This window comes from Paroedura picta, chromosome 9 (genome assembly GCF_049243985.1).
Source record: "Paroedura picta isolate Pp20150507F chromosome 9, Ppicta_v3.0, whole genome shotgun sequence".
NCBI lineage: Eukaryota > Metazoa > Chordata > Lepidosauria > Squamata > Gekkonidae > Paroedura > Paroedura picta.
The window spans coordinates 67,205,787-67,221,005 of record NC_135377.1 but is presented as its reverse complement, the minus strand read 5'-3'; the positions used below and the strand labels follow the sequence as shown (position 1 = coordinate 67,221,005).

At 48.4% G+C, this 15,219-nt stretch overlaps 1 protein-coding gene across 1 annotated transcript; it reads right to left on the bottom strand.

Annotated features, from left to right (window-relative positions):
- Nucleotides 1-3,489: 3,489 nt before the first annotated feature.
- Nucleotides 3,490-14,850, bottom strand: SMIM13 (small integral membrane protein 13). The gene is made up of 2 exons (XM_077353198.1): nt 14,114-14,850; nt 3,490-6,123 (listed from the first exon to the last, which is right to left on the bottom strand). Exons 1-2 carry the CDS (start codon nt 14,187-14,189, stop codon nt 5,930-5,932), a joined length of 270 nt encoding a protein of 89 aa, XP_077209313.1. The 5' UTR covers nt 14,190-14,850; the 3' UTR covers nt 3,490-5,929.
- Between the last annotated feature and the right edge of the window lie 369 nt (nt 14,851-15,219).

Sequence of the window (15,219 nt, the reverse complement as noted above, 5' to 3'; positions counted from 1 at the left end):
ACACAAGAGACCCTCCTGCCTATGCCAAGGCATTTTAACATCTCAAGGGCTCCATGCCCTCTGGGCAGGTAAGGCCAGGTCAAAGAAGCTTTTCCTAAAGTCATTGGACAAAGACTTCTTTGGGGTTTCCAAATTCCAAAATCCCGTCCCCTATTAGAGGTCACATATCTAGCGGGGGGGGGGGGGTGTGACCACTCCTCCCAGCATGGCAAGGCCAACCATTAGCATCTCCAAAGGCTTGTTGGGTGAGGCTGGAGAGGAAACAAATTCTTCTCTGCTTCTAGTTCTCCAAGAGAGAGAGGAGAGTTTTTAAAGCTCAAGGTGAAAGCTTTGCTCAGCCTAAACCTCCCAACAAAAAATGCACATTCTCCACAGCACATCTATTATTAGCACAGGATTTTCAAAAATAGAACTCCTGTTACATTTCTTCATTCTCAGCCTTAAAAAGAGAGAGGGAGGGAGGGGGAGATTATTAAATCTGGGTGAGAGGTGCCCTCTGGTGGTGAAAGCCCAAACCTGGCTCCTCTTCATTGCTCTGTCAAGAGGATCCCATGAAAGGGAGCCCAAGGATGAACAAACACACATGATCTCTACCCGTCTTTAAAGGATAGGCTGCACAGCATCTATTTGGATCAGGGCCATGTGGGAAGGGGCTAGGGATTTAAACTCTTCCACTTCCACAGGGTCTTTGTATTCCAAATTTAGCTGCTTCTGCTGCTGTTAGGGTGGGACGGGAAGAGATATCGGCTCTCACAGGTCCCCAGGAGAGAAAGGTTTCTCTGAATACTTGCCAGCTTGGACCTTTTAAGGGGAGAGAGGAGAAGAGCTGGGTTTTTGTATCCCACTTTTACCTACCCAAAGGAATCTCAAAGCAGCTTAACATTGCCCTTCCCTCTCTCCACATGACATCCTGTGAGGTAGATGAGGCGGAGAGAGCTCTAAGAGAACTGTGACCGGCTCAAGGTCATCCAGCTGGCTGCATGTGGGGGAGGAATGGCGATTCAAACCTGGCTCTTCAGATTACAGGCTGCCACTCTTAACCACAACACCAACAGAACCTGAGAGTTCTTATAAGGAAAGTGAGTTTTCTACCAGAGCCGTGGTGGGTAGGGTTGCCAGCCCTGGGTAGGGTTTTGGGGGTGCAGCCTGAGGAATGCAGGGCTTACGGAGGGGAGGGATTTCAATGGAATATAATGCTGTAAAGCCCACCTTGTAAAATTTGACGTAGTCAGTTGGGAAATATGACCTCTTTCTGGCTTTTCAAGATGTGGTAGCCCTAAACTTGTTCTACTAATCTTCATAGGTGGCTTTGATTTCAAAGACAAGTATATGGCAGCATGCTTTTTTTCCAGGAATGGTAGGAATATCTGCAGATAGCATGTAAAAACTAACTAAATACTATGTTGACCATGGCAATTGCCACACTAGAAGGCACAAAACTCCCCAGCTCTTCATATACTAAGTGCTTGGAAACATGTGTTTTTGAATGTCCTCCGCATGAAATAGTTCAAAATTGAGACAGGACCTGGGAATGAAAGTTGTTTTGAAAATGACCATGTTTTTATGGACAAAGCATTAAAAGGCAAGCTGCATGTCGATTAACCTGTTCAGCCAGTGCACACCATCACTCACTGCATGCACCCAACTAAAAATGAACAAGGTTTCACTGTTGCATGTGACAATTTAACATTCATCTGCATTGGCTGTAGGCATCACTCTCTCAGGTTATTATTATTCAGAGGATTGTCTGGCAGCCAGGCAAGGGACGTTTGGAAGTGATTTGCCATTCCCTGCCTCCACGTCATGACCCCTGATGTTCCTTGCAGGAACTACCAATCCTTGGAGCTCTCCCATCCCAATACTAGCCAGGGTCGGCCCTGCTTAGCTTGCAAGATCTGACGGAGTTGAGCTTGCCTGGCCTATCCAGATCGGGCTTGTTCTTGGATATTTGTGGAGACAAATGTCTACCTGGAACACCAATAGCAAAAAAAGCACATATACATGAACACACACTACTGTGCATTGAGGTGTAATGTTTTCTTATGACCAAACGTCTGCCACCTCTGACCAGCTTCACTGCTGTGGGGCTCCGTTTGCTCATGACACAACTGGGCAACTCCCAAGGAGAACTGTTCTTGCTGCTTGCACAAGTCTAGTGTTACGTTTGGTCAAATCCCTTAGATGTTTTCATTTCTCAAGAGTGGCACAGCACTGACAGGTGGAGAAGCAGCAACCCTCTTTGGAGACCGGATAATTGTGCTGCTCTAAGCACAAAAGGTGCATGAAAGAGAATCTTACCCATCTTGGCACCCGGGAAATGCGATGGCCTTCAAAGTTTCGATGCCCTAACTCTTTCCCCTGCTTTCAAGCTCCATTTTAGAGGGGGCAGAGGGGGAAAGAGAAAGGCATGATCCAGGAGAAACTCACTGGCGTTGCAATCTATGTCCTAAGTATGGAAGGAACAGGAATCCATTGGCCCAAAAGGAGGAGTCATCTTTGGTTCGCTAGGTACTCTGCTGTTTCGAGAGCTCCAAATGAAATCCGGGTTTGTTTGCAGACTTTCAGAAGGGGGGAGGGGAAGTGTGTGAATTCAATATATGGCTAATTACAAAAAATCGCAGTGTACCTTCCACGATGGCCAGCTATTATCAGGAAGGTAGCCACTGAAGCTGGAAAACAAGGTATAGTACTAGATTTATAACTTACCATATTCTGTGCAATAAAGGAACAACCAAGCACTGGATCAAGAAGAGTTGGTTCTTATATGCCGCTTTTCTCTACCAGGAGTCTAAAAGCGGCTTACAATCTGCTTCCCTTTCCTCTCCTCACAACAGACTCCCTGTGAGGTAGGTGAGGCTGAGAGAGCCCTGATATTACTGAAGAAGAAGAGCTGGTTCTAATGTGCTGCTTTTCTCTACCAGGAGTCCCAAAGTGGCTTATGACTGACTTCCCTTCCTCTCCCCACAACAGACACCCTGTGTAGGTAGGTGAGGCTGAGAGAGCCCTGATATTACTGCCTGGTCATAGAATCATAGAATAAGAGTTGGAAGGGACCTCATGGGTCATCTGGTCCATCCCCTGCACTATGCAGGACACTCACAACCCTTTTGGTCATCCACTGTAACCTGCCACCCCCTTGAGCCTTCACAGAATCAGAACAGCTTATCTCTTCATGAAGGAGTCTCAAAGCGGCTTCCCTTTCTTCTCCCCACAACAGATACCCTATGTGCTAGGCGAGGCTGAAAGAGACCTGATATTACTGAAGTTGGTTCTTATATGCCAGTACAGCTCTATCAGTGCCGTGGCAAGCCCAAGGTCACCCAAGTGGCTGCATGTGGGGAAGTGGAGAATCAAACCTGGCCGGCCAGATTAGAAGTCAACACTCCTTACCACTACACCAAGAAGGCATGTAATGCAAGAGCATTGGTACAAGAGGAGTTATGTACTGGCAGATGCTGGGCTAGTAGTACCAAAATAATAATAGCAATATTTACACATGGAGCCAGGATGTTTATTTCTCAAAATAAAAATGTAAAAAACACAGGAATAGAACTAAACAAAATAAACCAATCGGGTCAGAAGAGTTGCGGATAAATAAGCTGTCCTAGAGTCTTTGCTCCTACACTCCGGAGTAACAGAAAAGAGCAAGAGTTCAGTAGCACCTTATAGTAGCATTAGTGACAGGGTACAAGCTTTAGCTCCTACTCCACCACAAACATTGTTAGTCTTCAAGGTGCTCCTGGACTCTTGTTCTTTTCTACTGCTACAGACAGACTAAAAGGGCGACCCATCTTGATCTATCCTCCAGGGGACCACTTGGTTCCCCCTTAGTCTTCATTCACTGAACACCATGTCACCTCTTTGAAAATTATCTCATTACATTTCTGTTGTGTTTTTTAAGGCCAGCTCTCAAAACTGGACAGTGTGTCATCATTACTTCCTTCAGAGGAGACAGACAAAAAGCAGTTTTATAACTGAGGGGGGTAATCTGGTAGGGCCATTTCTTCAAGCCACAACCGTTTATGTGTGCAGACTGCTGTATGAAACTTCTTTTCACCTTTGAAGTTAGAGTTCCTCCTCAATTAAAACCTCGCTCCTCCAAAATCAACAGGGGAAAGAGCTTCTCATTGCACCAGAAGGAACTTCAAGTTGCACAAAATGGCCGACCTTAACCAGAAGGCCATTATCTACAACCTACAATGCAAGCACTTACGAGGAGAACAGGGAAGGAGAAAGGAACAAAATGAGGCTGGTTCGTCTGAAAACATCTGACAGTATTTAATTTCAAGCCATTTCTTTCTGCCACCATCTCCACCAGCGAGAAACCTGACCCAGAAATCTTTCCCTACATTTTTGATGAGTCAAATATTCATATTCAGAGGCTATAACCCACTTCTCACCGAGAGACACAGCAACGCGTCTAGAAACGCAGTGTGTAAAATCGTGCCAGATGTGACACGGTGCCATCTTCACTATGTGTTCCAACAGACATTAATGAAGACACAGAACAAAGGAGATACTTTAAAAGAGACAGTCAGGGCAGCTGTTGTAGATCTGAACACTAAAACTTCCTGGAAAAAAAATATGAGCTAGTTATGGATGTAAATACTGTTGTCTTCAAATCTCTACACAAGTTTTGGATGTTCCAAACAGTCCACTGATGCAAAAAAAAAACACAAAAGGACAAAAAAATGCCCTTTAGCTGGCTGTAAGACTCAAAACTGCAGTTCGAGAGAGCTAGTCTAAAGCACCTGTCATCACAAGGACTCACTTTTTGCCGCTATGAAGCATTAAGACACTTAGCTGTAGTCCTTTGCAAAGTGGGGAACCGAACAGGAAGAAAGCCATCACAACATGGCAAGGTGCATCCTGGAGTTTCAAGAAGCGAGGCATGATTTGTCCCAGCACCATTATTGTTGACGGAGCATCCCTGGTTTGAAGTCAGTATAGGCGTCTTCTGCTACAGTTTCCAAGCTAGTCTGAAGCAGCTGCCAGTCGTGTTTCAGGTCCAGATGGACGGTCACCGGAAGGCAAAGAAGAACCATCTTCTAGTTCAACCGGGAACACCGGCTACAAGGGTCCCGGCTGCATCGTTGGCGAGGCCATCCCAAAAAGTCTCCCCGAAGCTTTGCCGGACTTTTGTAACTAGCTTCCCTTAATTTTTGGTGCAAATGATGCAAAAAAATTGTTTTTTTTTCATTTTAAAGCCACCTCGTCCCATGTTTAATGCCTTTCAAAAAGACCATTGTCTACGGGCCTGTAACAGATGTTCCTCTCCTATCCAGCAGGCAAAACGAAAGTGGTTGATGGAATGCACGCACACACACACATACACACAAACACAAACCACGCCGGTTAAAAACAAAACCCCTGAAAACCGTCATGCACTGAAACTAAAATACCAACTCTTGGTACCCAGTTAGGTCAGTCATGACACCTTCTATGTCAGACTAATATTGGTTTTCGTCTGGAGCGGGGTGAGGATACCCATTTTTATTTAAAGCTATTCTCCAGCGAAGAAGATCCTTGCATCCATGGGTAAGGCTGAAGGAATGCACATATATTTCCATAAAAGCTTCTAAACAAACGACACTACAGGCGACCCAAGTAGCTGCAGGCCCGTAAAAGTGGACAGTGATCTGCTAAGTCTTCAAAAGCCCATCCCATCCCGGAGGGTACAAAATGTGAGGCCTGGGAAGGAACGGTCGCAGCAGCTACCGACTCTACCCCAGATCATGAAGGTGATTCCTTTGCTTTTAAGTACCACCCAGCTTTCCACTAAAATCCTGTCTAAACTGGCGTACCAGTAAATTCTGAGATTCACAGGAATCGTTTTCATTCTCTTCATTCGTATGTCAGCAGAACCAACCCAAACCGCTTCAGGATCTGCCAGTCGCTTGAGAATTGTCCAGCAGTCCCAGGAGTCACTTTAAGAGGTTTCTTCCGGGGGTGCCTTTCGCTGGCGCGTTGACTTCTGCCTGCCCCTCTGAAGAACGGATGATCCATCCTGTTCGTTTTCTGCCTCTGTAATCTCGTTATCCCCCTGCTGGGATCCTGTGTCTCCTATCAGTTCCCGCAAGAACTTGAATTTGGATAAGAACAGTTGCCAGACCACGTACCAACCTGGGAAAGGTACAAAACAAACATGTTATTTGTGAAAATAAATCACGTGGCCTACATTTTGAAAAAGCCACTAGAAGAGATTGGAGAACATCCAACCATTTGTAATGGCAAAAAGGTAAAGGTATCCCCTGTGCAAGCACCGAGTCATGTCTGACCCTTGGGGTGATGCCCTCCAGCATTTTCATGGCAGACTCAGTACAGGGTGGTTTGCCAGTGCCTTCCCCAGTCATTACCATTTTAACCCCCAGCAATCTGGGTACTCATTTTACCGACCTCAGAAGGATGGAAAGGCTGAGTCAACCTTGAGCCGGCTGCTGGGATTGAACTCCCAGCGTCATGGGCAGGGCTTTCAGGCTGCATGTCTGCTGCCTTACCACTCTGCACCACAAGACGCTCTTTGTAATGGTACAGGCCAGGAAAATCTTGTATATCTGAACTGGCCCTTAGAACTCCATCTGGACTGGAATCAGACAGCAGAAGACAAGAATGCCAAGAGTATTCAGGGAGAATTATTTATTTGTTTATGCTTGTATTTATACTCTGCCCTTCACAGGATGCTCAGTGTGGATTACATATACTTCGAAACATACGAAAATAAACATAACAATCTGTTCCACATAATATATTTCTGGTAAGGCCTTGGAAGAGGAGTGTGTCTCATGGCACTTAACATCCACAGTGCCTCCTCCTCCAACCAGCTTGCTTGTTTGTCCAGCAGCCAGCCAATCGCCTTCCGTCCCCCACCCCTGATTACCTCCTCCTCCTTCCACTTCCTTCTGAGGCTCAGAGGCTGCAGATCCCTGCTGTGTGAGAGCTACCCCTGTTGGTGAGTTCCCTAACAGCTGCCTGCAGCCTTTCCAATTCCTGGGGGGAAGGGGAAGCCATCCACAGAGTTCTTCCACTCCCCCCCCCAATCTAGCACCCATTGTATTCCTGAATGCAATGGGCTTGGCCCCTAGTCTAAAATATCATAGTCTTAAAATCCAGATTAAAGTTAGGACTCATTTGCCTAGGGTTATCTCCTGCTCAAAGGGGAGAGGAAGAGGTAACAGGTTATTATAATTAATTATTATTATTAACAACAACACTACTATTTAATTAGATGTAATCAGGTGGTTAGGTAGGCAGGTAAGCAGAATTTTACGTGCCGATTTTCGGGGGCCTCAGCTACAGACCTGGTGGAACAGCTCCGTCTTACAAGCCCTGTGGAACTGTCCAATGTCCTGCAGGGATCTGGTGTTACCAGGGAAAGTGTTCCGCCAGGCTAGGGCCAGTGCGGAAAGAGCCCTGGCCCTGCTTGAAGCGAGTTTAATTTCTTAGGCTGGGGAACCCAAGCAGATTTTGATCACTAGCTCTTAGTGTCCTTTGGGGGATGTAGAGGGAGAGGCACAGGTCATGTGCCACAGTGGCCAAATGTCATTGGGCCCCTGAGGATGTCAGGCAACCTATCCCAGTTTACCGCAGTTCTTGGACTACATTGCTGAAGGATGTAGTCCTGCCATGACTCATAGGCCGCCTTTACAATCATGCCCCAAATCCGATTTTTACATCTTGAAGTTGCAGAATTAACTCTGTTCAAACACACACATATACAGGAAGTTGCCTTGTACTAAATCAGATCCATCGTCCATTTAAACCAGGGGTGGGCAAACTGTGGCCCTCCAGATGTCCATGGACTACAATTCCCATGAGTGAACGCTGGCAGGGGATCATGGGAATTGTAGTCCATGGACATCTGGAAGGCCACAGTTTGCCCACCCCTGATCTAAATCCATACTGTCTACTCAGACTGTCTACTCAGCAGCTCTCTGGGGTATTAGACTGGGGTCCTTCACATCCCTTCTCCCTGATCATTTTAACTGGAGATGCCGGGGATTGAACCTGGGGCTGTCTGCATGTGAAGCAAAGGCCACGGCCCCTTCTATTTAACACATTGAAGGAAAGGCCATCCCGGGGGATTGTTTGCTTTCAATGGCAAAAAAAATAATCATCATCCTCATTTACTTTTTTCTGCCTACCTCAATGCGAAATGACTTGACAGCCACGTTAAATAATCACCTGGGCAAACTCATTAGAGTGCAGTAATTCTATGAAGGTAATTATAACCATTGAGAATCACATTAAACAGCCAAGTCTGTTCCACTCTTCATTGCATGGCAAAAAAATCCCCAAGAGTTTGCACGAAATGAATAGACATCAGACCCTGTTTTGTGATATTAGCTAGGCAGAACAAGCAGGACTGGATTAGCATGCAAGGGGTTTAATCGCATTGCTGGTCTATCACTCTTCCATCCTCAAAGGAGCTCAAGAAGTACAGAGAAGAGGCCTCCCTCCAGAAATAACTTCAATTTGTTTATTTCCAGCTGATCCAGAAGGGTCCTCCAAGAAGCTCATCTGAAGTGGGTGAGGCCAAAGTCAATCAGCAAAACACTGCAACCTCTTAGGGTTGCCACAGGAAACATTACCCCACGTCCCTTTCCCAGCTTTCCTCCCAAATTCATAGAGAATTTCAAGCACCATTCCTTCCTCTCCACACACAGACATCTGTGAGGCAGGAGGAGCTGAGAGAGCTCTGAGAGAACTATGATTGGCCCAAGGTCACCCAGCTGGCTACAGATTACAGTTCTCCAGATTACAGTTTGCTGCTTTTAACCACTACACCAAGACGGTGTATACAGTGGTGAAAAGTGTTGTCAGGTCGCTGCTGATTTATGGCAACTCCATAGGATTTTCCAGGCAAGGAGCATTCAGAGGTGGTTGGCCATTATTTGCCTGCAAGCAGCAACCCTGACTTCCTTAACAGTCTCCCATCCAAGTGCTCATCAGGGCCGACCAAGATCCAACAAGAACAGGAGAGCCTGGACTATCCAGATCAGAGTCAAACTTGTAGACAAACTCAGAATTTCCCTGCTAGGTTCCCATCTCCACCCCGCACTTTCACAAACATACCACGGGGGGGGGGGGAGCAGAGGGTATTTTAAAGCCGTTCCTATAGACACAACCCATAAGAAGTGTCATTTTTAGCATTTCTGACCAGGAGGAATGAACAAGAACAAAACCTGGAATTCCCACAACTCTCACCAACAGCAGAAGTTTCAAGAACATCCAGAAGTCTTTATTACAAAGGACTGCTGAATTAAAGCAGGGGTAGTCAACCTGCGTTTGCTGGCAGGGGCTCATGGGAATTGTAGTCCATGAACATCTGGAGGACCACAGGTTGACTACCCCTGAATTAAACGACTCTTACGAGTCCTCCAAGCTGATGATCCCCCATCCCCAAGGACCTGTACGTCTGGGAACGATGGGAAAGGAAGGCAAAAGAGTTCACAGTGGTGGAGAGAGGAAAAGCTCATCCACTCCAGACTGAGATAAGCAGGTTTTGCCCATCGTTAATTTGAAAATCCCTACGAATGACAGCGCTGTAACACAACACAGTGACGGAAGCGGCAAATCTGTCGATCTCGTTCTGTGATGAAATCTCTCCCATTGCACCACACACATAAACAAAATGTGGCCACGCAAGCCGCAAGGAGGTTTTACTAAACCACAGGTTTAGACATCATCACTATGCACAGCCTTGTGGTCAACACTTTTGCCCACATGAGAGCAGGAAGACCCCACCACCACTACGGTCAAAGGGACAGAGTGAAGTCCCACCTTCAAAAGGGTAGAACTAAGCTCTGAATTCCCCCCCCCACACACACACACACACAGCTCTCTAAAGTAGGGTTGTGTGCTCCGGTGCGCTTTGGCTGCTTCAGTGATCACTGAAACCCGAAGTGGCCAGTGGCGCAGCACGGAGAGGAGGGGCTTTTGACCACTACACCAAGCCAGTGTACATAGTGGTGGAAGCACTGCCAGCACCCCTCTCCTCCGCCCTGTGGCACTGGCCATTTCAGGCTTCAGTAATTGCCGAAGCAGCTGAAGCACACCGGAGCACACAACCCTACTCTAAAGCCTGCTTGGTGTCTTGGTTAAGAGTGGCAGCCTTTAATCTGGAGAACCAGGTTTGATTCCCCACTCCTCCTCCACATGCAGCCAGCCGGGTGACCTTGCATCAGGCACAGTTCTCGCAGAGCTCTCTCAGCCTCACCTACTTCACAAGGTGTCGGTTGTGGGGAAAGGGAGGATAAGAGGCTGTAAACCACTTTGAGGCTCCTTTCGGTAATAAAATGCAGGGTACAAAAAAAAAATCAGTGTTTCATTAAACCCTGGGGTTTCTTGATGGCCCTATAAGGGTTTCCTGAATCCATTCATCTTAAATATATTTTAAAAATTGGTTAAACATGTATTGGGTGATAAGACCACATATGGTCATGTCAACCTGTCTCTCCCCTCCCCAAATGGCCAATGATGGGCCTGGAGGGCGGGTGGGAAGGGGTGGAGCCCCGGGTGGGCGTGTCCACAGCTCTGCTTCCCAACCATATTTTGCACAATGGTGCTACTTCTGGGGTTTCTCAAAACCTAGAGAATGTTTCAGGGGTTCCTCAACTATTCAAGGACATATGCAAGTTCCCAGCCAGAGCTGTTGGCTTTTTTTACAATGCAAAACCAAAAGGAGAAACCAAATGCTGGCAGGGGCTCATGGGAATTGTAGTCCATGAACATCTGGAGGACCGCAGTATGACTACCCCTGTTTTAAATGGGCTCCAAATGACTACCCCTGTATTAGGTGGGCTCCAAATCAGATACCTTTACATAAGAAAGACTAGCTGGAGCAGCACCTAACAGATTTTTCTTTGCCACCCAGCAAGCCATTTAATTCTATACATGAGTGCGTTCCTCATCAGCAAGAGAGGAAAATGAGCCTGGGGGAGGGGGAGGTCCATGAAAACTGGAATCAAAATGGGGGCTCTTGGGTGGCTGAATTGCTTTTTCTACTATCAAGCCTGCTGCCCAGTAAGGGGAAAACCAACAGTGCACTTTATTGCCTCCTCCTCAAAATATGACCTTACACACACGTAAAGCATCAATCAAAGAGAAAGGACGTAAAATATTCGTTCAAGCAAGGACTGATGCTCAGCAAAATCAAAGCATATCTTATGGATCTCAGTCCTCCAGTACCGGCATAGCCTTTAGGCCAAGGTAACATCACTGATCTGAACTCTTCAAACCCGAGAACTAACTATGACCCCCCTCCCCAGGCAGCCGGACCCATGACCACCACATTCCACAGGGTCATGTGACAGGAAAAGGTAAGACAGAGTTCTAACCTCAGCCATGTTGAGGCCAGGACTGTGAGCAGCCGGTCAAGGAAGCTAGGGCCCAAACTGAACACCAGGAGATGACTCATAGCAAGAACTGTTTTGTTTTGTTTTTACTCTGCTTTTTACTTTCCGGAGGTGGCCCAAAGCTACTTACTATAGCCTTCCTGTCCTCTCGCTACAACAGGTAGGTAAGTGGGGCTAAGAAAGCTCTGAGAGAATTGTGACTGGCCCAAGGTCACCCAGCTGCCTGGATGTGGAGAAGAGAGTGCCGGTTCTTTATACTCTGCTTTGCTCTACCTGAATGAGTCCCAAAAGTGGCTTACAAACACGTTTCCCCTCCTCTCCCCATAACAAAGGCCCTGTGAGATCGCTAACAGAACTGCTCTGTGAGAACAGCCCTAAGAGAATCGTGATGGGCCCAAGGTCCCCCAGCTGGCTGCATAGGGAGGCGGAATGGGGAATCAAACCCAGTTCTCCAGATTAGAGGCCGCCACTCTTGACCACAACACCAATGGAAGGAAACAGGCCAAGGGTCAGTGGAGGAATATTCTCCACCACTAGATGCTCTTGTCCTTCCTTCCTGCTGCTCTGTGCAATGTACCTGCCGCGGGGGGGGGGGGGATGGTATCGCACCCTCGATCTGTGGGCTGTGTGCACTTGCATCCCCTCTTTCTAGAAACAAAACCACAAGCATGAGTGGTCCTAAGGCAGTGGTTCTCAACCTTGGGGTCCTGACCCCAAGTGGGGTCGCCTGGCCCCTTCTGCGGGGTCGTCAGGTTGGTGGCCGCAATGACGGCAGGCAGCAGGTGGCAGTGGGCAGTGGCAGGGGTGGGGGCAGTGGTCGGCAGCAGAGAAGCCACAGCACTGGCTGCCACCACACTGCCTCCAGATTGTTCTGTGCCTACATGCGTGTGCCCACACTACATGCGCGTGCCCGCACCTGCGCATGCCGCCACCAGAGTTGGGGGTCGCGACCTGATGGCGGTTGAGAACCAGTGTCCTAAGAGGTTTGCATGGCAGCCCGTGGCGGTCCTGACCCATGTGCTGAACACCATGTCTCCGTATCCTCAGGTCCTAAGCCAACCAGACACAGAAGAGTGGGACAGCAGAGGAAAACAACATGACCATGTCATGACAGCGTGCGCACCTAGCCCATTATGCAGCCGAATCAAACAGGCTTTGCAGCATTTTAAAAACAAAGCTGCGAAAACGTGTTGGATCGGGGATATCTTCAAGCCAACAGGAGATGAGGACATAGCCTCTCGGGCGAGGGTACCTCCCTGAAGGCTGCTTTTAATGCTCTCGGAATCTGTCACCTGTCTTCAGCCCAACCCAAAAGATTACTTAAATAACCATGGGTCACCGTTGCCGTTTGTGAACCATACAGGATTGGCTCTCATTCCATATGGATACTTGTCCCCATCCCAGAATCAAGGAAGGAGATAAAGCAATTCTTCCCTGCCCCTCCCTGAACACCCAGGGAGATTCTAATGGGTGGCTCACAAGAGTTCTTCTTATCCGCTTCTTGCCTTTGGTCCTTTGAAGGGAAATCAAGATGAGCGACTTGGAGGCCCTGCCACCTTCCCGTTCCTTACGTCAGAGGTAGTCAAACTGCGGCCCTCCAGATGTCCATGGACTACAATTCTCATGAGCCCCTGCCAATGGCAGGGGCTCATGGGAATTGTAGTCCATGGACATCTGGAGGGCCGCAGTTTGACTAACCCTGCCTTATGCCTTCAGATCCTTGCCATTGTCCGCAATAACTTTTTTGCATATGGAAAGTGAAAGCCAACCAGGAAATCAGTTATTGGTTATTCATGTCGCCTCAAGGAAGAAACCGGTTTGGCTTTCCCGTCTCTCCTGCCTGCTTGCCATGACAGGTCAATAACTGTTCCGTGTCTGTTAAAGAAGGAGAGACACATCTGAATATAAATGCACAATGGAACTGAAAACACAATAATCGCCTCTTTGATTTTTAATTCGCTTTCTTTTTTTTTTAATGTAAGATATCTAATGGATGTTTCATTTTAATGCTGTCTGCTCTATTATCAGTTATAGTAAATGCCTGAAGAGGTGTGGGATATGGGGTGTATAGAAATGGTGAAAATAATAATATAGAGCAAACTAGATGGGCCATAATAGCTAAAGCAAGGATTACTTCAAAGACTATAATGAAGAAAAGGATGAAAGGGAAAGCTCCCCTCCCCCTTGTTTAATACATACCGTAAAGCACATTTGGAATAATTATATGCACAACCCCTTTTTCTTTGCTGTACCTCTCCTATATTTCTACTACACCTTTATTCCTCTTCTTAAAATAAAGAATAATTTATATACAAATATAATGGTTTGGATTTTGAGATGAGGGGAGGGGGGGCAGAAATGCCTCCCACTGCAAAGGAAATCCCGGTGAATCCAAAGCTTTCCTCCCATCCTCCCACCCCGGTAACTTTTAAAGCAACAAGTCGAAAACCTCTCCTCTAGATTGACAGCTGGAAGTGCTGTCTGAGTAGCCCTCCCGAACACAGCGCGCGGCTTCCAACGCGAAGTGGGGTGCGCCAACCGACGACGACCCCCCACTCCCCACCCCCCAAAAAAACTCCCAAGGGTTCTGTTTACGTTTTGTGCAAGCTTCCAAAAGCGACAAGGAGGGCAGAGGCGCGGAGAGAAGGAGCAAGCGGTGTTGCTGGACCGCAGCAGGAGGAGGAGGAGGGCGGAAGGGGGGCCGTGCAAGGCAGCGATGTGCAGGCGAGATGCTCAGCCCCGCAGCCGGGCCGCCTTACCGCAAAGCATGAAGAGCAGCACGCAGAGCAACGTGGCCACGATGACCAGCAGGGTCAAGCCGACGCTTTGCCACATCTTCGCAGTTAGGAGCCGCGGCTCGCGGGGTCTTCTTCACCGCTGCGTCTGAGGATCCGCGACGACCAGGAGGAGGAGATGCAAAGCGGCAGCGACATCCCTGATCCGCCGAGGGGATGAAGAGAGCGGACCCTGGCTTGGCTTGGCTTGCTTCCTTGCTTGCTTTTTCTCGGGTTTTGCTTGCAATAGAGCAGATCGTCGCGGGGGACAGGAAGAGGCTTCCCGGAAAGGCCAGGCTCGGCAGGGACGGCGTCCCCCTCCCGTGCCCAAAGGCAAACAATCAAGAGGCAGGGAGTTCCAAAGGGGAGAGTGGAAGGAACAAGGGAGCTCAGGGGTTAAAACACAAAACGATCGGGGGAAATAAGGGAGAGGGTGGGGGAAAGCAAACCCCGGGGGTTGGAGGAGGTGGAGAGGGGGGGAAATCGGGGGAAAGCCAGCGGCCGCCGGGGCGCCACGTTGGGGAGCCCCGCACTAGCTCTCCCCAGCCCAGCGCCTGGGCATTGGCAGTTCCACAGCTCCCCGCGCAGGCGGGGGAGACGGCGAGGCTCCCCCCTCCTGAAGCAAGAAAGTGGTTTCTCCCCCTCCCTGACAGCACCGCCGCGCGAACCAGCCGCAATAAAGAGCGGGGAGGGAGGGAGCTTAGCCTCCGGTCACCCGGACATGGCGCTAGTGTCAGCCTCGCCGCAGCGAAAGACTTGATGGGAAATGTAGTTTCAGTGCGGGGGAAGGGCGGCCTACTTGTGATGGGCGCGGGCGCGAGGGAGAACTCCAATTCCCGTCAGGCCGTAAAACAATGAGCGCGACCGTGGTGACATTCCTGGCTGGCAGGATAGAGAAGGGGAGGGAAGTGGCGGGGACTGAGCTTAAATCAGTGCAGGGGGTTCCGAAATCACTTCGGAGGGTGAAGCTGCTCTTCTGATTTTAACATTTTTCCTTCTCGCGCCTAAAAACGGGAATGCAGGCGAGAGGGTGACTGCTTAGTTTAGATTCTTTCTTTCTTTCTTTCTTTCTTTCTTTCTTTCTTTCTTTC

Coding starts and splice junctions, on each gene's coding strand:
- SMIM13 (XM_077353198.1), bottom strand. CDS start 14,189: ATGTGGCAAAGCGTCGGCTTGACCCTGCTGGTCATCGTGGCCACGTTG. Junction 6,124..14,113: donor GCTGCTCTTCATGCTTTGCG/GTAAGGCGGCCC, acceptor TACCTTTCCCAG/GTTGGTACGTGGTCTGGCAA.